The 27045-nt window shown below is 36.8% G+C and overlaps 1 protein-coding gene across 1 annotated transcript in view; it reads left to right on the top strand.

The window, feature by feature from the left end:
* The window catches only part of LOC126203032 (acidic fibroblast growth factor intracellular-binding protein), a 103447-nt gene that overhangs the window by 52703 nt on the left and 23699 nt on the right, over nt 1-27045 (top strand). The window contains exon 7 of the mRNA XM_049937270.1: nt 6549-6803. Within this exon, the coding sequence (XP_049793227.1) occupies nt 6549-6803 (255 nt within the window). The remainder of the gene's footprint in view (nt 1-6548; nt 6804-27045) is intronic.

The following is a 27045-nucleotide window of genomic DNA, read 5'->3' as shown; positions in this document are numbered from 1 at the left end:
TTTGTTACTGATAATGTAACTAACTATAGAAGAATGCTGATGATCAGATGGGTAGATTGGTTAACCATTGAAGAGCTGCTGAATAAAACTGGAGGATAAAGAACTTTATGGCACACTGTGACTTAAAGAAGGGATCAGTTGATAAGACACCTCTTGAGGCCCAGGGAGTTATACATTTGGTAATCGAGAGAAGTGTGAGGGGTGCAAATTGAAGAGAAGAACCCAGGCTCGATGACAGTAAGCAGGTTCAAATGGCGTTGCAGCAGCTGTGTTGAGAGGAAGAGGCCTGCATAGGATAAGCTAATGTCGAGAGCCGCATCAAACTAGTTTTCGGACTGATGGCTGCAAGATAAACACTCTGTAACTAAACAGTAGACTGCAGCCTGTTTTGTCTGATAATGAATAAGTATATTCAGAATATTTGGCCTTGTAGTCCATTTTCCATAGACTTTGTAATTTCCATCATTTTATCCTTGACTATAGAAAATAATTTTTGAAAAGATGCCTAGTGCATTTAGAGAAGTCTCGTTGAGACTAAAAGATATTTACACTAGGAAGAAGACACACAACCAAGTATCCATATTTTGAGAAAGACAGATTTCCTTGGTGAGTAGGATTAATTACTGCTAGAGTAGGATTAATTACTGTTATTTTCAGTTGTGGATCTACTATGCTTTTTCAGTGTCGGAATGCCTCTAGACTTGAGTTACATCTTGTTAATCTCACCAGATATCTAATAGCTTTGAATATACTCTTCATGTAGAGGTGCTTGGTTAATCACTGCTGGCTTAAATCCCTCAAGAGCCACAGAACACAGATATTAAATTTCAATGCAATTTGATTTCTTTGTGTCTTTTTATTTACACAACAGTTTTATTAATATTTACGTCTTAAAACAAGCCGTGAATTCAAATAGACAATTCAGATACACAATGCTATATTTCAGTGTTGTCACCAAGTCTCTGTAAACAACAGTCACAATGTCTAACACTTTGGACGACTTAAAGTGGTGAAGTATGTGAGCAAAATCCCAGTTCTTTATCGATAGACTTACTTGAGATGGTCAGCCGACTTTCCTTGCTGGTTAGCTTGCTGCTGCTGCAACCCCCTTTTCTCTTCTTCTCTGAAGTATATCTGCTAGGAACAGGAGTTTCTCAAGATTCTTTCTAATTATAAAAATAAGCAGACATGCGCAGTTTCTTTTGCTTAACTTCACGACGTATATTTGAACATCAAACTTTTACAAAACTCATTCTCCACATAAACAAACACTATCAAGTATGTCCCTTCACGTGTCCAAAGATTAAAACCAGAGTTCATTTACACATAAGAAAAGGTTGGCTTAAAACCCAAGTCCATTCTCATTCTAAATCTGAACACACGTCTTATCCTCTCAATGTCCAAAACGAACAACAATTAACAATATTTCAACTGTTTTTATTTTTTACTACAATAGTCAAAGTTATAAAACAGCACAGAATACATAACACTCCTTGTTCTTTCACTACGGCTTCCATGGTGTTACCGGCAAATACTTGTCGGTGCTGTTCGACTGCCATGTCTACGGTCTTCTTACTACACGCTTTGGACCTGCACACACAGACAGGCGACTCACAGTAGATAGGCTCTCTCACACTTATATTTAAAATATTGTGTGTTCGAGACGGTAGGAGGTACAAACGTACTACCAGTTACTCAGCTCCTCGACAATCGAAATACACTTCTTGATTACAGAGCTGCGTGAATATCCTCATTGTTGCAAAAACTTTTTCCCCTCAAATGTTCTGTCAGCTTTCCAAAAAGAATTTATTTCAGCTTGCTGAAAAGATAGTAATTGTGTGGTGGAAGATCTAGATTTCCCAATCAGCATCTCCTACATCTATGTGACCTTAATCAAATTGATGGCACTATTTCACTATGACTGAATGAGACCTTACATTTGACCCATATACCACCAAGATTTTATGACGACTCTGTGTGCAATTTAGAAGTCTTGTCCACAAGAATCATACTGTCCTATGTACTTCAACTTTGGAGTATGGGTACAGTTGTCTCACCATTTGAATCACACACTGTGATACACTTGTTATCCATAGCACATTAGAACTGTGTTTACAGAAATCCTAGAACGTGTTCTCTTTTCTGACATGCACCTTTCAAAATAAAAGCAGGCGTATGACAAGGTGATGGCATAACTCCAATTCTTTTTAGTAGTGTGTTAGAGAAAACAGTAAGAATTTGGAATGAAAAACTCCTTGAACTCAGTATCTAACCTATAAGGTTAGGAAGAGGAAACAAAAAGATCAAAATCAACTGTCTTTCATTTGCAGATGATTTTGCTATACTTTCCAAAAATGTGGCATGTGCAATAACACAAATAATTCTCCCGGAAGAAATAGCCTCCAGAACTGGCTTAAGAATTTCTGCAGAAAATACAAAATTTTGTAACAAATGTTAAGGGTGAGCAGAATTTCTGAAAACAGATATTGGCCAAGTAGAGAGGATAAGAAAATTTAAATATTTAGGGGAGATAATCCAAGAAAATGCTTTGTAAAAATCTGCAATAGAGGAAAGGTCGCATAAAATGGGGAGAGCATATGGTATCATCAGAGATCTCTAGAATAAAAAGGGCCTATCCAAAAATGTGAAAATAAGGCATTACAACACAGTAGTGAAGCCAGAACACCTATATGCAAGCAAATGCCTGGTATTAAACTATAATTTAGATAAATTAGAAGTACTAGAAAGGTGTGTTTTAAGGAATATTTTAGGACCAGAAAGCACAACAGAAGGTTGGAAATTACAAAGTAATGCTGAAATATACCAAAATATAGAAAAATATTACAAAAATAATGAGAAAAAGAAGACTCATATTTTTTGGACATCTATTTAGAATGCAAGACAGACTATTAACTAATAAGACTTCCAAATATTTGTGGGGTAAGAAGTCCACAACAAGCTGGGCCAACGAGTTAAAAAAGGATTTAGAAAGAAAGAATATAAAAATAGAAGATATAAACAACAGAGAAGCCTGTAAGGAAAGAGTATTGAAAATAAAGGATTCCAAGGCAGGGTAAGTAAAAAGACTTGTTCAGTATGGTATGAAGACAGAAAGAAGAACCATTTTGAACAGATGAAGGCATACTGGATGAAAAGCAAAGGACAAAGAATGTAGAATTGAAATTGGAATGTGGTCTGCAGATGGCCTATTTGCAATAAAAAGTAGAATAAAATAAAATAATGCAGGTGGATTAAAGAGTACAGTATTCTTAGTAAACGAATTTTACAGTTGTACCCTAAGTCTATCATGAAACTGAATATAACACCGTTGCTAATGTGCCACGATAGTCAGCTATCCATTTCAGAATGCTGAGGACTGTGTGTGCCCCAGTTGCACTCCATTTTATCAGCATACTTCTTAAGGAGTAATAACTTGAGTCTACATTTGAAAACACTTCTACCGTCTGTCATACATTTTTGCCAAAGAGTTTTATAGCTGAATATTGCACTGTTATCTGAATTGGAGTTAGACTCACGAAAGGGAAGCACTGATCATTTTTTCTTCAAGCATTGTATAAGAGAATATCTCAATAACTCAAAAAAAAATTTCATGAGTGATAATTTCTAGCCTTTTTGTTATTTTTTGTTGGCAAACTACATTCATAGTAGATGGGGTATTTTTTGCGGTAAGAAGTAGATGATCTTTTTTTTCCCCCAAAGTTTAAAGCTAGTTCATTTGTTCAAAACCAGTTAATAACCAGAACAAAAACATAGTTAATTTTTTTCCTGCGGATGCTTCTTTGATTAGCTTGACAATAATGCTTGTATCACCTGCAAAATAGGCTAATTCTGCCTTTTTTTTCATATAAGCTGGATTGACACAGAGCCAGAACAGTAATGAGTCCTTCATCAAACTCTGCAGAAAGCTCATTGTGATTTTCATCCCATCTAGGTGACGTGCTGTTTCTGTTTTTATTATTAGAGCGTCCTGTTGTAAGTTTGTGCATCCTGTTTCTTAAACAGGAACTAGATTAGGCTTCTGCTAAACCATGTACCACATAAAAACTTAATCTGTCTTATAGAGTATTATGATTGCCACTTAGTGTTTATTTCATAACTTGGTTTGTTTAGTTGCTAGCAGTTCAGTTGCTGTGGATTTACTTTGTGAGTGCTAAGTTTAAAAGTATTCTACAGAATGTGCTGTACTTTAAAATTTCTTGCGTTTTAGCACCAAATAATATTTTTTTGTTTTACATCTACATGTATGTGCTGCAAGTCACCTGGTTACTTCGTGAGGGACTACTATTTCATTCATGAATAGAGTTTCGGGGGGGGGGGGGGGGGTGTTGGACAGTGTGTTAGCTGCCCCTCATGACCTCAAATTTCTCTGATTTTACTTTCATGCTCACTTCCAATGTTACCTGTCTGGTTAGTAAGGACTGCTTTGTAAATTGGGTACTGTGTGGCTTGCAGAAATTGCAGATGTATCATATTGATAACTATTAATGAATATATTAAGTAATTGTAATAAATTAATACCAGTCTCACTCCTTACAATATTCTCAAAATTTTTGATTAGGTAGCACACTCAAGGGTTGTCATCCAGCTGTCTAGCAATAGAGTATTTGCTCAGTTAAAGTTTTGATTTCAAAGGCATTGCTCTACTGAGGCAGCTTTTAATACTCATAAAATTTTTCCATGTGATAAAACATCCACTGTATGTGTGTGGGTGTACTTATGTGCACTGGTGAATGATGTAATCAAAGTCTAACAGCAGTCAGTATTCAATTTGATTTTCTTGTTTTGGTACCTGTCAGTTGCTCACTGCTTTTCCCATGTAATACGTATTGTGGTTATATTTTCATATATCATTGTTTATTAACAAATAAGAGAACTTTTCACAAATGTTAAATGTAGACAGCTGTGCTTCCCTCTTCCTCTATGTTCCATTCTTTCAGGTTTTACTTATGTGTTTTTGTCATATAGTAAGAATTACAAATTATACACATCAAAAAATGTTTTGCATAACCTCAGTTCCGAGAGTTCCGGAACCTGTACAGAAAATTGGAATAGAGATCAACATGAACATCATTTCCTGCCTTTTTATTGCTCATGAAAACCACACATTGCATGTTGTACCACCATACAGCGAGAACTTCAGTGGTGGTGGTCCAGATTTCTGTACACACCTGCACTTCTAATACCCAGTTCCACATCCTCTTGCATTGATGCATGCCTGTGTTCGTCTTGGCATACTATCCATAAGTTCATCAAGGCACTGTTGGCCCAGATTGTCCCACTCCTCAGTGGCGATTCGGCAGAGATCCCTCAGAGTGGTTGGTGGGTCACGTCCATAAACAGCCCTTTTCGATCCATCCCAGGCATGTTCGATAGGGTTCATGTCTGGAGAACATGCTGGACACTCTAGTCAAGCGATGTCATTATCCTGAAGGAAGTGATTCACGAGATGTGCACAATGGGGGCGTAAATTATCATCCATGAAGACAAATGCCTCGCCAATATGCTGCCGATAAGGTTGCACTATCAGTCGGAGGATGGCATTCATGTATCATACAGCCGTTACGGTGCCTTCCATGACCACCAGAAGCGTACATCAGCCCCACATAATGTCACCCCAAAACAACAGTGAATCTCCATCTCACTGCACTCGCTGGTCAGTGTGTCTAAGGCATTCAGCCTGAGTGGGTTGCCTCCAAACACACCTCCAACGATTGTCTGGTTGAAGGCATATGCGACACTCATCTGTGAAGAGAATGTGATGCCAATCCTGACTAGTTCATTCGGCATGTTTTTGGGCCCATCTGTGCTGCACTGCATGGAGTCATGGTTGCAAAGATGGACCTTGCCTTGGATGTAGGGAGTGAAGTTGCGCATCATACAGTCTATTGCACACAGTTTGAGTCGTAACAGGATGTCCTATGGCTGCACGAAAAGCATTATTCAACATGGTTGTGGTGCTGTCAGGGTTCCTCCGAGTCATAATCCATAGGTAGTGGTCATCCACTGCAGTAGTAGCCCTTGGGCGGTCTGAGCGTGGCATGTCATCGACAGTTCCTCTCTCTCTGTATCTCCACCATATCCGAACAACATCGCTTTGGTTCACTCAGAGATGCTTGGACACTTCCCTTGTTGAGAGCCCTTCCTGGCACAGAGTAACAGTATGGACACAATCGAACCATGATATTGACCATCTAGGCATGGTTGAACTACAGGCAAGATGAACTGTGTACCTCCTCCCTTGTGGAATGACTGGAACTGATCGGCTGTCAGACCCCCTCCGTCTCATAGGCACTGCTCATGCATGGTTGTTTACAACTTTGGGTGGGTTTTAGTGACATCTCTGAACTATCAGAGGGACTGAGTCTGTGATACAATATCCACAGTCAGTGCGTTCAGGAGTTCTGGGAACTGGGGTGATGCAAAACTTTTTTGATATGTGTATATGAATCTTACATTTACACAAATTGATATTAACAGAGCTGAATCATATACTGCTGTTCAAATTTGTGTATGATTACATTCAACAGTTTAGTGCTGATGAGATTAAAGCCAGTCCTCTTGGAACGGTCTCTCAATGAGCTGGAGTCAAGCTTCCGCTCATATTCTCGTGCATTGGTGGGTATTGCTGCAGGCCTTCACCGTACACGAGAGGTCCGATGTTTGTTTGTAGAGCTTGTTGAACGTTGTTTGGAACCATGGAGGCAAGCAGGTTGGCCACATCAAGACCTTCGATCATTCCTCAATGCTTATACTACGTCAGCACTTGAGATGGACATCTTCAGGTGGGCATAATTACTTTTGGATATCCATTTTTATGTTCCACATTTCTGACGGACAAATGATGTAATTGCACTTGCTAATTTACTAATAAGTATCAGATAAGATAATATGCTTTTCTTACAGTGGAAAACACACACACACACACACACACACACACACACAAATGGGATCATATTAATTTCACCTGAAATGCAGTCAGTGAAAAAGGGATGAACTTTCTTGTGCTCGACATTGCGTAAAATTATTGCCAACAATTTGCATTTTTAATGTAGTGCAGCTCCACAAAAGTTTTTGTGTTCCACAAAAGTTTTTGTGGGTTTACTTTCTATGTAGTATGATCACATGTAATTAGTATAGGGAGTCCTATTAAAAATGATTGTCACCCAATTTTCACTCCTTACAGTTTGCATTGTTAACAGGCATGATAATTAAAGTATGTTTCAGACAAAAGCTATTTGGTTTTGAGCATAGACTCACAATATGAATCATAATATTTTCACCTAATGCTCGACCTTCTGATGGGAAACTGAAACCTAATCACCATTGTAAAGGGCACTACTATCGATAGTAGTATGATGTAGCAACTAGTACATGTTATGCATTACTGGTTTTCTGTAAGTTTTGGAACTGGGAATATCTATTTCTGGCAGAGGTATTGTGTGGGTATTTTATTCTACAATGTCAAAATACTACTGGTCACATGCCAGTATGCAAGGAAGACAGTCGTTGTTCAGGTTTCACACAGAACACTCCTTTGCATTGTTGTCAGGCATAATAATTAAAGCAAGTTTCAGACGTAAGCTACTTGGTTTTGAGCATAGAATCACAATATGAATCATAATATTTTCAGCTATGATGGGATACTGAAACCTGAAACCTGATCACCATTGTAAAGGGCACTACTATCAATAGTCGTATGATGTAGCAACTATTACATGTTATGCATTCCTGGCTTTCTGTAAGTTTTGGAACTGGGAATATCTATTTCTGGCAGAGGTATTGTGTGGATATTTTATTCTACAATGTCAAAATACTACTGGTCACATGCCAGTATGCAAGGAGGACAGTCGTCATTCAGTTTTCGCACAAAACACTCCCTTGTAGACGTGTGACACCAAAATAACTTGAATAGTTTACCGAAGTGATGACTTATGTTTTTGCAAGTATTATGTCAATATGCAGAGTAATAGTGAACAAATGATATGGTTTATTTGCAGATGTTGCGTGTAGTTATATATGAAATTAGTGGATGAAACAGTATTGTCATCCTTGTCAGTTGCTTCCATTGGTAGAACATATTACTATTTAGGCTGTTTTAAATATAAAGTTACTGTGAACAGTTATGACTGGAAAGATTAATTCGGAAAAGCAATAAAGCAGTGGCAAACATAAGTGTGAAAGCAAAATATACTTTACTTTCAATAAGAGCATGATTGGACCTTGCCATGGTTGGGAAGTGTGTTTCATGCAAAAAGTAAGTAACTATAGTAAAATTATCTGCACTATTATCATTTCCAAGCAATATTTTATTTCCCCGTAAATTTGAGGAACTTTAATATCTACAAAGTAAAGAAGTATGTTCTTTGTAGCAGGCAACATAGTCAAATTCTTTTAGTAACAAACCAGGTTCTCTTTGCTAACCATCCGATACTCATGTACGATTGTTGCATAATCAAACTAAAATATTCATCCAAAAATGAAGTAAAAACAAATAAAACTGTAAAACTGAATGTTGTAAAATTTTTTATTAAAATCTTTATTTGCCAAGATTGCAATGTAGATAATGGCAGTGGTTACGAGTTTCAATTGCATAAAAGATCATTTTTTGATCTCTGAGGTCTTGTAACTGGCCACAAATTAGAAATACTTCAGAATACAATAGCATAGCATTAACAAGAGTAATTCTGCAAAAATGGTTGGGAGTACATACCAGGATAAAAACAGTGTCTGCATCAAGAGAATTGACAAGACACTTAAACATTTCAGTGTCAACATCCTTAAGAAAATGTCAACTGTAGAACAACTAAAATTATATAGATATGATCCAAGGTCAGTGGCATGAAACTATGTCCAATAAAGTTTCAATAACAACATATCTTACAATTGTATTTGCAATATACATATGTGAAACGTACTGTGCAAACATTGTTGTAGCTGTTGAATGTGACAAAAGTTCATGAACTCGGCAATGTAAGCAACAGCTCGGGCATAGTAAGGTCTGGTAGCCCCGAGAACAAATTTAAAATTCTACAAGATATTTATTTTAACCCAGAGACATGTTACAAGGAAATTTGACACATTAACAACCACCAACTAGTGCTACAGATTAAAAAAAAGACTCAGCTTCTTGAAACTTAACTTGAATCTTAATTGAATCAAAATTTATACTGACTGAATTAAAATGCAAAAAATAATTTTACTGAATCGATAGTCACGTTAAATAAATAAATAAATAAATAAATAAATAAAAAATCCCTTCTCTCTCTCTCTTTTTTTTTTACAAGGATTACAGCTGACAAATACAATATACATATTTTACAACATGGAAACTCTGCAAGTGAAAATAACTGTGGGCAAATCACTCTTGACAGACGGATACAAATAGATTCTTCCGCTGACACACAAATTGGTGAAAAACAGTATAGGAAATAACGGAGTGACACTTATAAACAATACTGAGAACCATTCTTTACACCGGAACACACCTATTAAAATAACAATAATAAATATGCAGGCAAGTTCTCTGTGACATAGCAATTGAGAACAATTAGTAATAACTTTAGCTGAAAGAACGTAATTAGTACAATCCGTGATGTCTAGAGTGAAATTTCAAAAAAGCCATGGACAACAGATCATGTCCAGAGAACATAATTAAGCAAACATAAGCATAGCTTGAGTTAGTTTCAAATTAAACAATAATACCAACAGCTCACACAGAGGGTGCAGATCAGTTAACTGTAACTGCACTGGCATGTGAGTATAATTGGAGCATGACCAGAAGCCAACAAGATATCAGGGGACACAGTGTTCAATGTTTTCAAATGCAAATCCTCAACAGTAATGACGACTGGCATGCAATAACTCCGACACAGTTGCAGTCCCGATGTTTAACATGGTCCTTATGCCAGCAATGAATTGGCTTCAAAATAATTAGGGGCATGTCTAGCAGGAACAATTTCTTCTCATGACTGCACATCCATGTAATGTCCCATTAGAAATGATCAGTGGTTGTGCATGCTTTGCTCTATCTAGCCATGTTGACTGTCAGAGCCTTGTAATCTTACCTTCCCACACGTCACTATTAAAATTCTCTGTCTATAAAACTTTCAAAAGCTTCAAGAGGTGTAAGAGATACAAAAGAAGAACTTTTTACTTTATTTTCTCTTCTTGCTGTTGGCTCCAAGTCTTGTGTCCAGGGGTACAATCTTGGAGCTGAAATTTTAATTTAACGTGGGTTCCTGATGACTGAATAACTGATGAACATTTGCCTGTATATTTCTTTTATTGTATCCCATTCTTCTATATCGCACTGACTTAACAATCTCCACTTTCATAAAACCTTCAATTACGTTGTTGTCGGCAAGATTAGCAAAATATGTGTGTTTCCGTCAGAGGCAAGCCCCACTACCCCCTATATTCTGCAGTACTCACATTAGTCCAAAGAGTTTACAAAGCAACAGAGTTTACTAATGTTCTTGACAAAAAAATCATTGCCAAGAAATATTATTATTTTATAAATGAATCCAGAAATAAATTTAGTAATTACTGTTAGATTGTGCAATTAATAATATGAATTTTAAATATGCCAAATATTTTTGGAATTTCAAATATTATTAAAAGAAGAGTAATTTTAACTGTACATACAGAGTGTAACAAATTAATTCCTTTTTATACATTTTAGCCTGAAATATAATACGCCATATACAAAATCATGTGAATTCTTTCAGGGAAACAGCCGAGAATGTTCACCTATACAAGAATTGATAGTATACATAGTACTGGTTATTTCTATATATAAAAAAATGGTAATTTTAGAGGAGGGTATCCCATTACAATATCCCCTCACAAAATTTGGAAACAGGGTGTTTACAATATTTTGTGACAGACTACAAGGCTTGCTGAATGGTGTACAAAATGATGCCCAGGATAGCAAATAGATGTATAGGAGTATCTGATACATAACATATTACAGAAAACATAGGAAAAATATCTACTATACAAGTCATAATCTATACATATATCAGGATATGGCATTCAGATTTTCAGATCTGTGGAACATACTGTCTCAGGAAAATACTACAAAATCAAAACTACAATGTTACATCACTAAACTATAGAAATAATTACAGAGACAAGGTAAATTACTAGAATTACAAATTTTAAATGAACATACATACAATCAAACTTTCAAAATCTTCAAAAGAGAAGAGAAAAATGTCAGAGCCTAAGCATACAACGAGTGAGCCAACTCGAAAAACTGATAATGACGGGTATGAACCAGAAGAATATACTCAGTCATGAGTAGGAATCAATCAGCCACATAAACCAGAGTATTCAAAGATATGTTGACTCATGAAAAGACAAAATAGTGAAAAAATATTAGAGCCTAAGCTTACAATGTGGGGAACGGCCCATGAATCCCCACCACACCAGGTACAAACCAGCAAAAAATGTTTCGACACAACAAAATGAATAAAGTTCACTCATAATCATATCAGTAAGTTCAATTATATGCAAAGAGTAATTGTAAGAAGCTTCTAGCCTCAGTCAATGGTTGTACACTCTTGTTGAGTAAACACACTGTCGCTATGACTAGGGGTACACAAAACAGAGCTAAGCATGAATCTGTCCACAACTTGACATCCAATCAGATACAATATTGCAATACTCAGCATAGACTCAAGTAACCATAGTCATAAATAGCTTTGAATGCTGACACAATCCAGCAGCTTGAGAACCAAAATCAGAGTATGAAAACAGACATGTATACATCTTGTTATAATGTCTATAGTAATAAATGTATTCCACACTATTTGTTAATTATCTATACAAACTAACCTACATATATAAAGACCTAGATGAGTCACTTACAAGTGATTAAAAAAACCGTAATGATTTAAACTTACATAATGTATTGGAAAATCAGCCCCGTACGAAATGATGCATCTATGCTGTTTAACACTGTCTTTAGCAGTCTTGGCTAACAATTCACAAATATCTGTCATAACACAGATCCAGTCAACAGATGCTCGAGTACATTATCCAGCACCCACAATCTCTTCTATCGGGGTACAGCCATACAGCAGTTTGGGGAGTGGATCTGCCCATATCTTTCAGTTTCCTCCTTAGAGTTCTCATCACAGGTTCCAACAGATAGGTAACTCCCTGTCTAACAATCACATAAAATCCTGAAACATTGTTTTGTGTACTAAATATGCTGTCCAATACCTTCATCACATTACATGAGATATGCTCTCCCTGTTCATCTTATAAAGTAAATTCTATGGGATTCATGTCAGGTGAAATTAAAAAGTGTTCACATATGAAACATAAATATTCAGAGATAAATGCAATAAAAATGGACTAATAAGGTAATACACACAGATATGCCCAGATAATATTCCTAATATTTGCAGTGAAAATTATGAACATTGTTCTGTTTCAGAATGATTTCAACTCGGTCGGTAGATAAGACAAAACTTTAGAAACTACATGTTCTTACAAAAAAATGGCTCTGAGCACTATGGGACTCAACTGCTGTGGTCATCAGTCCCCTAGAACTTAGAACTACTTAAACCTAACTAACCTAAGGACATCACACACATCCATGCCCGAGGCAGGATTCGAACCTGCGACCGTAGCAGTCGCACGGTTCCGGACTGCGCGCCTAGAACCGCGAGACCACCGCGGCCGGCATGTTCTTACATACTAGATTCATGACAACGGAAAAAGAACAAATAAACAAAAATTAGATACTTATAGATTATGTCTATATGCTTTCAGTTCAGTGATATTGCATAAGCCAAACAACTTCTTAGATTTTGGATACACAAGTCTGTATGCGTTAGGATGTGGATTTTCATGATTATTGAATGGCCCAATATAAATATCGAAAAATTTCTTTATCTCTGATGTCGACACTTTAGATTCCTCTTTGTTTTTCACCAACACAAGATCTTCTACTTCCGACAGAAAATCTACCTTTACTGTCATGTCTTTGCTTTATCATATCTCCCTGTTTTTTCATCATATCCCTAACACATTCTTTCCTCTCTTGTGGAAACTCAACATTTTCAGAAATAAAGTTAGCTGGCCTGCAATTAAACATGATTTCAAATGGTGAAAAACGTGTTGAAAAATGTTGTAAGATGTTCATAATATACTCAAAATCACTGACATAATCTATCCAACTGATATAATTCTTACTACTTTATGTTCTAAACAGTCTTCCAATCTCTCTCTTATTTCTTTCTGCAGGGTTACTTGAAGGATGGTACACCGAGTTCAGAGTATGCCTTATTTTTGTGTGATCAAAAAAATCTTTCCAAGATTTAGAAGAAAACTGAGAACCATTATCAGATAAAATTGTTTTTGGTATATCCATCTGATGAAAATGTGTTTTTTCAAACTTAGAGATGATTTGCTTACTGGTACATTTCTTAAGAGGAAACAGCTTTATAAAATTCAAACATACATAAACCACCACAAAAACATAACAAAATCCATACTTAGACTTAGGTAAAGGTCCATAAACATCCACAGACACAAGATCAAGGTTACTATTAAGCAGTATGATTCGCATTTAGCCTCTACTAGTTTGGTTACTTATCTTCACTCTTTAACATCTGTCACAGATGGCAAACTTGTTCTTGACTCTTCTTCCTATGTTATAAAAAAAGTAGATGTTTTCCTGAATCTTTTGTGTGCATTTGGTTCATCCACAATGACCAAAACTCTCATGTGAATAAGTAATCAAAGTATCAGTACATTGTTCTGGGCAACATAGTTTCCAATCCTCTGAGTCAGTCTTATGTCTCCTGAATAAAATATCCTTGTGTACCTTATAATACTGTTCTGTCTTTTCTCCTCCTTTCTTACCCAACATGCACTTAAACAATTCCCAGTTTTGATCATGATATTCATACCTACAGATGTCTTTGCAAATTTGATCTCTCTTTCCTCTTTTACACCTTTCAAGTACATAATTTTAAACTCTTTCTCTCCTTCTCCAAAGTTCTTAGATGATTCACCTCCTAAAGGTAGCCTAGACAAAGCATCAGCATCTACATTATCTGTGCCCTTAATGAATCTGATTTCGCAATTGAACTGCTGTAAAAACAAGGCCCAATGAGTAATTTTGCTGTGGTACAGCGTACACATGTGAAGATAACATAATGCTTTGTGATCAGCATAGATGATGACTTTGTGACCTAGTTAATAATTTTTAAATTTGTTGAAGGCCCAATGTACAGCCAAAAGTTCTTTCTCAGTTATAGTGTTGTCTCTTCATGTATCTGCAATACTCGAGTAGCAAATGAAAAAGATCTGTGCTCAATAACACCATCAGCTTCAACCTCCTGAAATGAATGAGCACCCAATCCAACATCACTACTGTCCGTCATAATGCAAAAAGGAAGAGAGAAATCTGGTCTGAACAATATGTGACTTTGACACAACTGTCATTTGATCTCATCGAAAGCATCCTGACACTCCTGATTCCAATCCCAAATGGCATTCTTCTTCAAAATTTCACACAAGCATGGAGCATTCAAAGCTTGGCTGCTACAAAATTTTCTGTAAAATCCAGTTAAACCAAAGAAATGATTTAAGCTTTTCTTTTTCTTTTCTTTTTTTTCCAAGCAGGAGGAAAATTAGCAATAGCATCAAGTTTCTCTTTATTGGGTGAAATTCCTTTTTCAGATATAACATATCCTAAAAATTTATCTACTTCCACACCAAATTTACACTTTCCTATTTTCATTGCCATGCCTCCTGATTCTAATTTTGAAAACTCATCTCTGAACAGATTTAAGTGTTGTTCCAAAGTCTTTTCTGAGACACACAGTGTCATCAACATACACATATAATTTTGAACTCACTTCACTTCCCAAGACAGAATCCAGAGTTCTAATGAATTCAGCTACAGATACCTTTAGCCCAAATGGCACCACACAATATTGAAAACACTTACCTCTATATAAAAATGCTGTATACTTCCTAGAATTAATTTCAAGTTGGATCTGGTGAAATCCAGAGGTCAAATCTAAACCACTCATGTATTTACCTTAATTAAATTTGTGTAACAGCTCGTCCATGTTATCAGGATGGTCATTATCTCTGATACGAAATTTATTAAGGTGTCTAGAGTCCAAAACAATTCTCACTCCACCATTCCTCTTACTTACCACAACTAAAGGATTATTGTAAGCACTCCTACTTCTCTCTATTACACTCCATGTCTCCATTTTCTGAATTTCTTTATCTTTCCTTTTTGAAAATGGTATATTATAACGGCTTGAGATAGAAAGGTTGATGTTCTTTAAGGTAAAGTATGCACTGATAGCCTTTCACTTTCCCCGGTTTTTCACTAAACACATTTCTAAACCCCAATAACAAATTCCTAAGTTGTTCCTTTTGTAGGTCACTAAAGTCGTATCTTCCCTTACTTTAGAATCTACTACATTTTTAAAATCTTGATCCTTAGTCTCATCAAAATCTATATCATCATTATAAAACACCTGGTACTCACCTTGATTCACAACGGTTTGCAATTAGTTACAACTGTTACCACAGTTTAAGATACAGAAATTAGTTTTCTTATACGTTTTACTTTTAGGTTCCAGAATAAACAATTCTTTAGCATTCTATCCAAAACAAGCTTCTACTTTCACTATCCAATCCATACCGAGAATTATATTTTCTTCCAGACTGGGGATCACCAAGCATCCATGTTCAAAAGTCTTGCCTTCTATACTAAATGTTAAAAGAACCTGAGATTTTACCAATTTGCTTTGCTTACCTATAGTGCCTCTTATCTTTACCCGTACAACGGGCATTTCCACAAAATTCTTACTATACTGGATTTTGTCTCTAAATTGTTCAGGTATACCACAAATCGGACTACCTGTATCAATCGAACAGTTCCCTCCCCACTGATCAATTGTAATCTTAATGTAAGGACACCCAAACTCGTCATCTCTGTTATTAGAAATGTAAGAGATTACTTTGAATTTCATACAATGCTACATCCACACTGTTTTTGCAGGATTTTATCAACACTACTGGTATCATAGCATTACTTTGGCTACACATGTTGTCAGGTGAAGATTGAACACACTGAATGGGTTCCATAGCACAACTAACATCAGTTATTACAGAAGGAACGCAATATATTACTGTCAACATTACATTTCCTACTTAGATCACCTATCACTTCATTCCACAAATGCGGATACAAATTTTGACTAACCACAGCTAACTTACTCCAGAATGCACATTTATCTACGTTATAATCAATTTGGTCCCAAAAAAACTTCAAGAAGTTTTCACCTTTACTCTCTAGTTTTACAGATAACTCAACTTTCCTGTTTAGATCATTACTCTGCATGACATTAATGATAAACTGCTTCGACTGGAGTGGTATTCCATGACTCTCACTTACATGATCACATACATTACTTACCTCACCTGTATTCACAAATAACTTTGTAATTTCATTATTCTTAAACTCCACAAAAACCTGATACTCATCATCATTGTCATCATCATCATATTTTTCCAAAATTAGTTCATCAGCAATATCATTATCAACACAAGTCTCATCTCTCTCAAAGTGACACACTACACCTACATTCATTTGCAATAAGCTACCAGTCTCACACTTACCAACCTCAGTCATTTCACAGCTCTCATTCACATCTACATAAAAAACATCACCTAATTCAGATTCAATACTGTCATCACTTGTTTTAAATACATCAATAACACTGTTTTCTGACAAAGAGAAGAAGTCATTAGTACACACTACGTTAAAATTCTCATTACTCTCACATTCTGGTTTGTGATTAGCACCTACATCACCATAATTAAACACAGTATTACAAAACTTTTGATCACAACATAAGTGAGAAATCTGATGTTCCTTCTGTTCAACTTCAGATACTTGTGCAACATTTTTAATACTGTTAATATTGTGTAAATGTAAGTGTAAATTGGGGGCTCCTTTACTCATTATGTTTCCTTGCCCTAAAACTGTGGCCCTTCATTGACGCAAACTGCCGTTTCCCGAATGGCCGCCTCTATGATTGTTTCTTCTATTAAATTGCCCATGGTTATCCCCATTGTTCCTATTCTGCTGATGTTCAAAATTTCTGTCTCTATTACCATGTTGACCCTGATACAAGTTACCCCTCTCTTTGTTTCTGTAATTGTTACCATTGTGATCTCAATCATTTCGATTGTTATGGTACATCTTCTTTCTACTGCCCTGTCCAGCCTGTCAGTATATCGTAAAAATTGTTTACAGCAATCGTCAGGTCTGTGTACTAAATCCCACAGCAACCTCTCTGGTAATCTCCTTTTTAGTGCATCAATCAATGTCATTCTGTCAAATGGCCTATCAAAGTGTCCTATAATTTGGACCATTCAGAAATTCACTTTCAATCCTCCCTTGTTCAGTTTCGGACCAAAATTTATTTAAAAACTTTTTTCGAAACTTTGGTGTCTCCCACTTACTTAAATTTAGATTTACCCATGACAGAGCTTCGCCTTCCAGACATCTTGTAACAAATTTAATTTTTTGATCATCACTCATGCCCAACACAAAACTATCTCTACAGTGGTTTAGAAAATTGGCTGGATGTAAATTGTGTGATGGAAAACTTTTGATTGGAATGTTGGAACACACAATACCATTGTTTAAATACAGATTGTTGTGAATGCAATTTTCCTGAACTACTGAACTTTTTGATCTAAGACATTTACTTTAGTTGGCATGCTGTTTTCAACATTTAAAATTTTTTGATCGTAACTACTAAAGTTCTGTTCCATTTTTTCCTCTACGACCTTCTGCTGAACTCTGGCATAATTAAGATTCTTCTTCTGATTTGCAGATTGTGCAACTAACAAATTTTCCAAAACAATCATTCACAAATTTTAATCCATCTGACAACTCAGTTTTTAGGTCCGTAACCTGATTACTAAGTTAGTCTATTTGGTATTGTACCCTGTCCATTTTATCATTGCTTTCAGTTCTGTTAACAGATCATTAACTGCACTCAATTTTGCCAAAATCATTCAATTCATCTGGTCTGTCATTGTTGATGTTATCACATCACTGTTGATACAAGTTTGTTGGCCAGTTTGTAATGATATGTGTGCCTCACTGCTTTTTTTAAACTAATTTGTGTCTGATTTTATTCTGAGAAGCTCAGTAATGTTTGTAAATACCGTAAATGTAAATGTGATTCAAAAAGTACTTGAAGTGAAGTGAAACGCAGCTGGACAGCAACAAACTCTGTAGCGTGCAATTCCTGCAACGATAGTAGCTGTGAATCTTCGTGTATGGACTCAAAAAAAAAAAAAAAAAAAAAAAAAAAAGACAATTGATTTATTAAAAAAGAGAGAGAGAGAGAGAGAGAACTGTTAATCTGTATCTTGTGGAAAGAGGGTGTGTTGCAAGGCCATCGCTCAGAACATATTATCACATTTAATGACAATTGATATTTTAGTGATATAATTGAGTAAAGTATGTATAAGAGTTGCCAAACATTTATGTATACAAATTTTCTGGAAGTGAAGAATAGAAATATCTCGTTTTTGGAAAAGGAGGTGAACTTCATTGTCGTCGCCGTCTTTCAATCGACAGAATTGTAAGTGTACAAAGTTCACTAAAATACAGGAAAAGAAATGCATTCTCTATAATTTTCATTCAATATGTAACAACCTCTCATAATTTCTTAATTACTCTGATTGGATTATGTTCTTGTACAATAGAATGGTGCTGAACTCCACTGATCAATTTTGATGTAGCAGGATGTGTAGTTTGAAGGAAATGTGTGCCAAGCAATATCCTTTTCTCACGAAAAGCAGATTGCTGTTTGATCTTATTTACTTACAACAGTGGTCCCTTAGGTATGAAAATCTACGGAAACTTGGGCTCAAAGCTATCCGCAATATGGATAAGTAACTAACAGAGCCGTATTTTAAACCTTAAAGAACAATAACTTCCTCCAAATTGTAATACATCACCAACTGGTTCAGAAGCTGATCATTCAAGGAGGCAGCAACCCAGATCATTTTATATTGGCTAAGAGAATGAATACAATTGAAGTTCTCAAGTTTTCTTTCATCGAGTGATTGAAGTACATTTACATAAAAATTGCAAATATAGAAATAACCTTCCTTTCTTCTTCTGCAACAATCAAAACTTCGTTATCAGTCAACAGATCACGGCTGACGCCCTCATTTGTAATCTTACCCTCCCACACATCACTATTAAAATTCTCTGTCTATTAAACTTCCAAAGCTTCGAGGTGTAAGATATACAAAAGAACTTTTTATTTCATTTTCTCTTCTTGCTGTTGGCTCCAAGTCTTGTGTCTAGGTGTACATTCTTACAGCTAAAATTTTAATTTAACGTTGTGGGTTCCTGATGACTGAATAACTGATTAAGATTTGCTTGTATATTTCTTTTATTTTATCCTGTTCTTTTATATCACACTGACTTCACAATCTCCACTTTCATAAAACCTTCAATTACATTGTTGTTGACAAGATTAGCAAAATATATGTGTTTCCATCCGAGGCATGCCCACTACCCCTTACATTCTGCAGTACTCACATTATTCCCAAGAGCTTACAAAGCAAAAGAGTTTACTAACTTTCTTGGCGAAAAAAAGAATCGTTGCCAAGATATATTATTATTTTATAAATGAATCCAGAAATAAATTTAGTAATTGCTGTTAAATTATGCAATTAATAATATGAATTTTAAATATGCCAAATATTTTTGGAATTTCAAATACTTTTAAAAGAAGAGTAATTTTAACTGTACATACAGAGTGTAACAAATTAATTTCTTTTTATACATTTTAGCATGAAATATAATACATCATATACAAAATCGTATGAATTCTTTCAGGGAAACAGCCAAGAATGTTCACCCGTACGGGAATTGATAGTATACATGGTATCGGCTATTTCTGTAAGAAAAACATAATGTTAGAGGAAGGTGTGGCGGAAGGCAGTCTTACTCCTCCCGTAGGCTAGGCTGCACTGTCCTCCTGTGGTCAGAGGAAAAGCTCACAAGGCATGCCGCCCAAATATTTTTGGTACAAGATTGATTATTTTGATACAACAGGATCGATCCGAGGTAACCGTGGCTCATCATCCTGTCTGGGCACTGAGTCAGTCAAAGTTAACAAGGTCAAGGCAGCAAGCAGATTGACTGGCGCTGTGTACATGGGCCCACAGGTTAGAAAAGATGCTACCAGATGGCAGTACAGCGTAATGAAGTGGAAATATTATGTAATAAAATAATTAAAAGCAGGAACGAACTACATAGCAATTTAATAAACAAATAATACAACCAATAATTATGTGTGTACAGTTATTACATTACTTGTAATGAAACTGAAGCTGCACAGGTAGAAGAACAGACTGATAGTGTAAATTATGAAAAACTAATAATATCATGTAGACAGAATTGGCTGTAGTAACATTTTATTCTCTATATTCTTCATTACAAAAAAACGCTTAATTATAACATATCTGGAGGCTGAATGAACTTACATTGAACTTCACTGTTGAAAAGCAACATAGGTGATTTTTGATACGGTATCAGTGTTACATCTCCTGTGTGCGACCTGTGATCCTCCTGTGTTCTGTGTCAGTAGATCTAATTAATACAATTTCTTTCTGTCACCATTCTTGATGTTTGCTGAGGTGGGTCTGCCACTCAGTTCCACTGAACTGTGTTGCAGCAGTTTCCACAAGATTTCATCTCCTTATGCATAGGTGGCTACTGAAAGAAGCATCCCCAGTTTTCTTCCACGTTACTAGAATGATGTAAAAGATTGAATCTTAAACCTTCGGTATTGACAATTTCCATTACAATAACATCCCAATATACAATCTCGTGTACAATGCGGCTTGATAGATTTTTTTCAAACTGATGTTGCTTGGATCAAGACAAGAAGTATTCCTATAAAAGCCAGCTTGACATTTGTTTGTCATTGTGTCAGTTTTAGCCATGGCTTTTTTTCTTTTTCTCTCTTTGTGTTTTGAACACCTTCAAACCATAACACCAAGGAGCAAGTGACCCAACACAACAGGAGGAGACGCTCACTCACTGTCCCACCGCGATGGGTTCAGGATGTTCTCCCATCCACACATATCGTAATATCTCCCACAGTGGGATATCCTGAGACTTACACATTACTAAACGTCATGAAAATCTTTTGCCATCATAGAAGCCTGGAAGTGGGGCATGTCTTTTAATAAAAATGACATGTCACACTTCCTGTAAAATATGATGGCCAGGAGAAACAGGCTGTATGTATGATAGTGGCTCTATAATTAAAAGACAATGTTATTCATCCATCTAATATTGTTGTAAGGCATCTAAAACAGTTATATAACATTCAACAGGAAAATGGTTAATTATTGGCTGGTAGTGGAAGTGAAACATAGTCCAATGTCTGTGTGAAGCATTAGCTGATTTACAGCTTGCATACTGGATTTTCGTACAGTATTAATTACATGCAGAATGTATCTATATTTTGATACATAGAATGGAATAATAATCAAGCAGAATCAGTAGCATGAATGACGCTCAAGTGCTATCATCATAGATCACCAACTGACAGACCACAAGCGCAATATATACAACAACTCATACAACTTGTAGTGAGGATAAACAAGATTTTAATAGAATTAATAATTAATGTGGACCTTCAGGTACTGGACTATATGATGCATAGAAGTGCAATGTAAAGTCAGTGCTATTGAATATGTCTGCATAGAACAGGAAATGATAATGTCATGGCACTGTGAGCTCAGGCAGTGTACCTAGTCACCCCACAGCTTTAATGAAAATAACATAGGACATTGATGCTAGATGCCTAGGTTCTGAACAAAATGCATGCTGGTTAGTGGCCTGTGTCTGTGGTATGGATCTGAGCACGTAATCATAATACAATGTCGATGTTACCAATATAAATAGCCATGGAACGGCATGCTAAAGTATATGACTAACCATCCTAAAGGTTTCAACCGAGGAACAAGTGTACTGAAAATATGATACACAGACATCATTCCCTGTGACAGTGTACTTAAGGGATATTACTGCCAACAGAGATTAGTGGTTAAATAAACCTTAAGAAGGATTCACAAAGCTATATATTCTTATAGGATATGACTCACAGTTTGTTCACTTTACAAAAGTTCATCAAAAATACTGAAAAAATTACTATGCTTCAAGTCTAATTGGTCATTTAATATATGGTTTGTTGCCTTCTTATTGTCACTGTATATCTGTAAAGCTTTTAACAAATTACAGTTTCCCATTATTGGTGCTTTGTGCAATATATTCATTTGATGGTGAATGTCTTCTGTTTTATGTCAGGCATTATTCAAATGTAAACCGAAAGCAATTCTTTTCTGTATGTTCATGCTACCTAGCTGCAAATGAGCGGCCATCTTTTTTTGTAGCAGCCGCTCCTGTCGTGTGGTCCTAGTCAGCGGGCTATTGGTTGACGTCGTCTCGCAGGCTTCTCTGCTCTTGTGTTCTTCATCTTCGTGCTGGCACTTGTCAATACCCCGGAACATGATAACAGAAAACCAATGCTGTCTCCAAATCATAGTTCATAGCCACAAAACTCGACATGTTTATGGGTTTGAAACTGATACCGATGTATGGAACTTGCATTACCATGTGTTCACATTCGTTGTCAGCAGTTACAGGAAGCAGAGGGCACTGCAGACCCGATCTGACAGGCCCTACACTGACGGCTAGCACCATCCATAGGGAAATTCTGGTTTCATACTTCTATGCCTGATTTATGTAGTAGTGTTGGTATCATATTATGATGGACATTGTGCTCAAGCCATATTTATTATCCAGATCATTAATGAAAATTTCTGCTTATGTTCCAGCGAAACTATTACCCATATCTAGGCAATCTGCTTGAAAGGAGATTTTGTTATTAAATTTAATGTCATTATATGCCAGTGACATTTCAGGCACCTCTACCAATTCAGTAATGTCCTCTTGGTTGAGTTCTTTTGACATTAATTAATTTTCTGTTATTACCTGTATACTTTCAGAGATAGGTGCATCAGTTTAGAGATTAGTTATGTATAAAAAGGCCAATATGGCATCATAAGATATTGCAGTGCTGTTGTATGTCATCATGTGTGAATCCTTCTTAAGAATTGTTTAACAACTAATCTCTATTGGCAGTAAAATAATAACTACCATGTATACATCATTTGCTGTATCATATTTCGAGTACACTTATTCCTTGGGCTAAACCTATATGATGTTTAGTCATATACTTTACCATGTGGTTACATGACTATTTATATGTAGTAATGTTGGTATCATATTATGATGGAGATTGTGCTCAAGCCTGTACCATAGAGGTAAGTCTACATATCATAAAGGCCATTAGCCAGTAAGCATTTTGTTCAGACCCAAGGCATCTAGCATCAATGTCAGCCCTATGCTATTTTCACAAAATCTGTATGTGTGCCCGGGGACACTGTCTAAGCCTATGATTCCATGGTGTTTATCACTACCTGTGCTGATGGACAAGTTTAGCATTTCACCAGATCTACATCGTAGACGTAGATCTTATGCATAATACAGGGCGTTTCAAAAAGAAAGAGCAGATTTCAAACATTTATTTCTCAAAAACTACAAATGATAGAAACACAATTCCAACGGTCCTTCACTCAATATGAGTACCAAATGTTACACAACAAATATCAAAACTGTACCTCAATATGAGCACCATTTGTTACACGACAAATATCAAACCGGTATCTCATTTCTTGCCACACACGACGCAACTGGTCTTTAGTTACCGAATTCACGGCCGCAACAATTCGATGTCGTACCTCTTGAAGAGTAGCGGGCATAGGTGGGACATAAACACAGTCCTTTATGTACCCCCACAAATAAAAATCGCAGGGAGTAAGGTCTGGTGACCTGGGAGGCCACAGACGATGACATTGATCTTGTGCTCCTGCTCTTCCAATCCACCGTCCTGGAATGGTGTTATTTAGGTACCGTCGTACAGGTTCAGAGAAGTGTGGTGGGGCGCCATCTTGCATGAAGATGAAGTGATTTGAATCTTCCTGAAGTTGAGGAAATAGCCAGTTTTCTAACATGTCCAGGTAAATGGTTCCTGTGATAGTTTTCTCCATGAAAAAGAAAGGTCCATAAACTTTGTTTACCGAAATTGCACAAAAGACGTTAACCTTTGGTGAGTCTCTTTCATGTTGAATAACGTCCCTCGGAGTTTCACTCGCCCAAATTCGTACGTTATGCCGATTAACTTTACCAGAAATGTGAAACGTTGATTCATCTGAAAAAATTAATCGTTCGGCAAAATTGTCCTCTTCCATGTCCTGTAGAATTGCAGTTGAAAATTCGAACCTTTTGTTGTGGTCGTCAGGACGCAATGCTTGCAATAACTGCAGTTTGTACGACTTCATGTGCAGACGGTTACTCAGAACGCGCCATACCGTTGTTTTAGACATGTTTAGTTCGTGACTTGCCCGTGCCGTGGATTTTCTAGGGCTCCTTTCGTAAGCTGCACGGACACGCTCGACATTTTCATCCGATGTGCGTGGACGACCCGTGCTTTTTCGCTTGCAGATGCAACCATCTTCTACGAATCTGTGATGCCACTCATAAATTTGCTTATGACGAGGCGGCTGTTTGTTGAATTGACGGCGGAATGCACGTTGCACACCAACAATGGACTCTAACTTTGCAAATTGCAGCACACAAAATGATCGTTCCTGTGGTGTCGTCGCCATTTTCCTACAAACAAACGCCAGCGCCACTGCGGATTTGCATGGAACTTCTGCGCGGACCATTGAAAAACTTTGAACCTTTCTCTGACAAGAAACGTTTGAATTGTGTTTCTATCATTTGTAGTTTTTGAGAAATAAATGTTTGAAATCTGCTCTTTCTTTTTGAAACGCCCTGTATATTCCAGTAACTATAGGTATATAATTATTATTATTTCTATTTATAATATTTTCTATCCTTCATGTAAGCTGTGTAAATGTTGTATATATGAGGGAAGATCTGAAAGTTATGCACAATAATTTTACTACCAAAAAGTTAGGTAGGTAACAAAATATAAATATAATAGAGGGAAACATTCCACGTGGGAAAAATATATCTAAAAACAAAGATGATGTGACTTACCGAACGAAAGCGCTGGCAGGTCGATAGACACACAAACAAACACAAACACACACACAAAATTCAAGCTTTCGCAATAAACTGTTGCCTCATCAGGAAAGAGGGAAGGAGAGGGAAAGACGAAAGGATGTGGGTTTTAAGGGAGAGGGTAAGGAGTCATTCCAATCCCGGGAGCGGAAAGACTTACCTTAGGGGGAAAAAAGGACGGGTATACACTCGCACACACACACACATATCCATCCACACATATACAGACACAAGCAGACATCTCACAAGCAGACTTACCTTAGGGGGAAAAAAGGACGGGTATACACTTGCACACACACACATATCCATCCACACATATACAGACACAAGCAGACATCTCACAAGCAGCTTGTGAGATGTCTGCTTGTGTCTGTATATGTGTGGATGGATATGTGTGTGTGTGCGAGTGTATACCCGTCCTTTTTTCTCCCTAAGGTAAGTCTTTCCGCTCCCGGGATTGGAATGACTCATTACCCTCTCCCTTAAAACCCACATCCTTTCGTCTTTCCCTCTCCTTCCCTCTTTCCTGATGAGGCAACAGTTTGTTGCGAAAGCTTGAATTTTGTGTGTGTGTTTGTGTTTGTTTGTGTGTCTATCGACCTGCCAGCGCTTTCGTTCGGTAAGTCACATCATCTTTGTTTTTAGATATAACAAAATATAAAAAATCACAAGTTAACTTAACATCTTTTACATACTTTTCTACATAGTCACCAATGTTCCCAACACATTTCTCCCATCGCAGTACCAGTATCAGTATGCCCTGTTTGTAGAAATCCATTTGGTTGGAGTGTAGTCATCTGCGGACTGCAGATTTCACTTTCACACATGTCACAAGGCATTGGCTGCCCGGAATTTCTTCAGTGCAAGGTCTGAATTGTATGGTAAGTGCTGTAGCACCTCTCCTCAAATCTGGCGATTTTCTCACAAATAGAAACAGCAACATTGGGAAAGCACTCTCATGAAGAAGTTTGACATTGTCAGCATAAATGTTGTGGTGTTTGTCATGAAGGGCACAATGCAACTTAACCAAAGTTTTAGTGTAGGCTGTGCAGCATTCGCAGTGGTCCCATGTTCAGCAAAGTCCACCACTAACATATCATGCATATCCCAGAACACTGTCACAAGAACTTTCCTAGCAGACTTGAGTTACTTTGATTTTGTTTTTTGTTCTGGGGAACCGGCATGTTTCCACTCCATAGAGGCCTGCTTGGTTTCGGGCGACTCTTCACCAGTGACAGTTCCTTTCAGAAAGTCATGCCCTTCTGTGGCATAATACATTAAGTGATCCGAGCTTGCATCATTCGCTGACCCTTGTGGTTATCTGTCAGGTTCTTAGGCACTCAGTGAGCACTAACTTTACAAAATTTCATTGCGTCATGAACAATATCATACACAACACCATAAGAAATGTATAACTACAGCGATAAGTTTTGCAGTTGCACATGCCAGTTACTCAAAATTACTGCTTCAATGGCTTCAACATTCTGTGGGGTTGCAGCTGTTATCGGCCATATGGAGCATGGCATATCACTGAAGTTCACATGGAACTCTTGGAAGAATGCACACCACCTGGAGATATTGCTACAGTTTTCCCCATACTCATCATGCATGTCCCTGTCAGTATCACTTGGTTTATGCCCCTTGGCCCACTGCTCTTCACAAGTTGACAATAGTAACATGCATTCCATGTTTGTTTTGTAGTTCAGGCTTCTATCACTACAGCTGCACATGAAAACAAAATACCCTCTGTAGTGCAAACTTTTAACTGTATCGTC

This window comes from Schistocerca nitens, chromosome 9, assembly GCF_023898315.1.
Source record: "Schistocerca nitens isolate TAMUIC-IGC-003100 chromosome 9, iqSchNite1.1, whole genome shotgun sequence".
Lineage (NCBI taxonomy): Eukaryota > Metazoa > Arthropoda > Insecta > Orthoptera > Acrididae > Schistocerca > Schistocerca nitens.
Note: the sequence above shows the minus strand (reverse complement) of the source record. Positions and strands in the feature narration are given on the sequence as shown.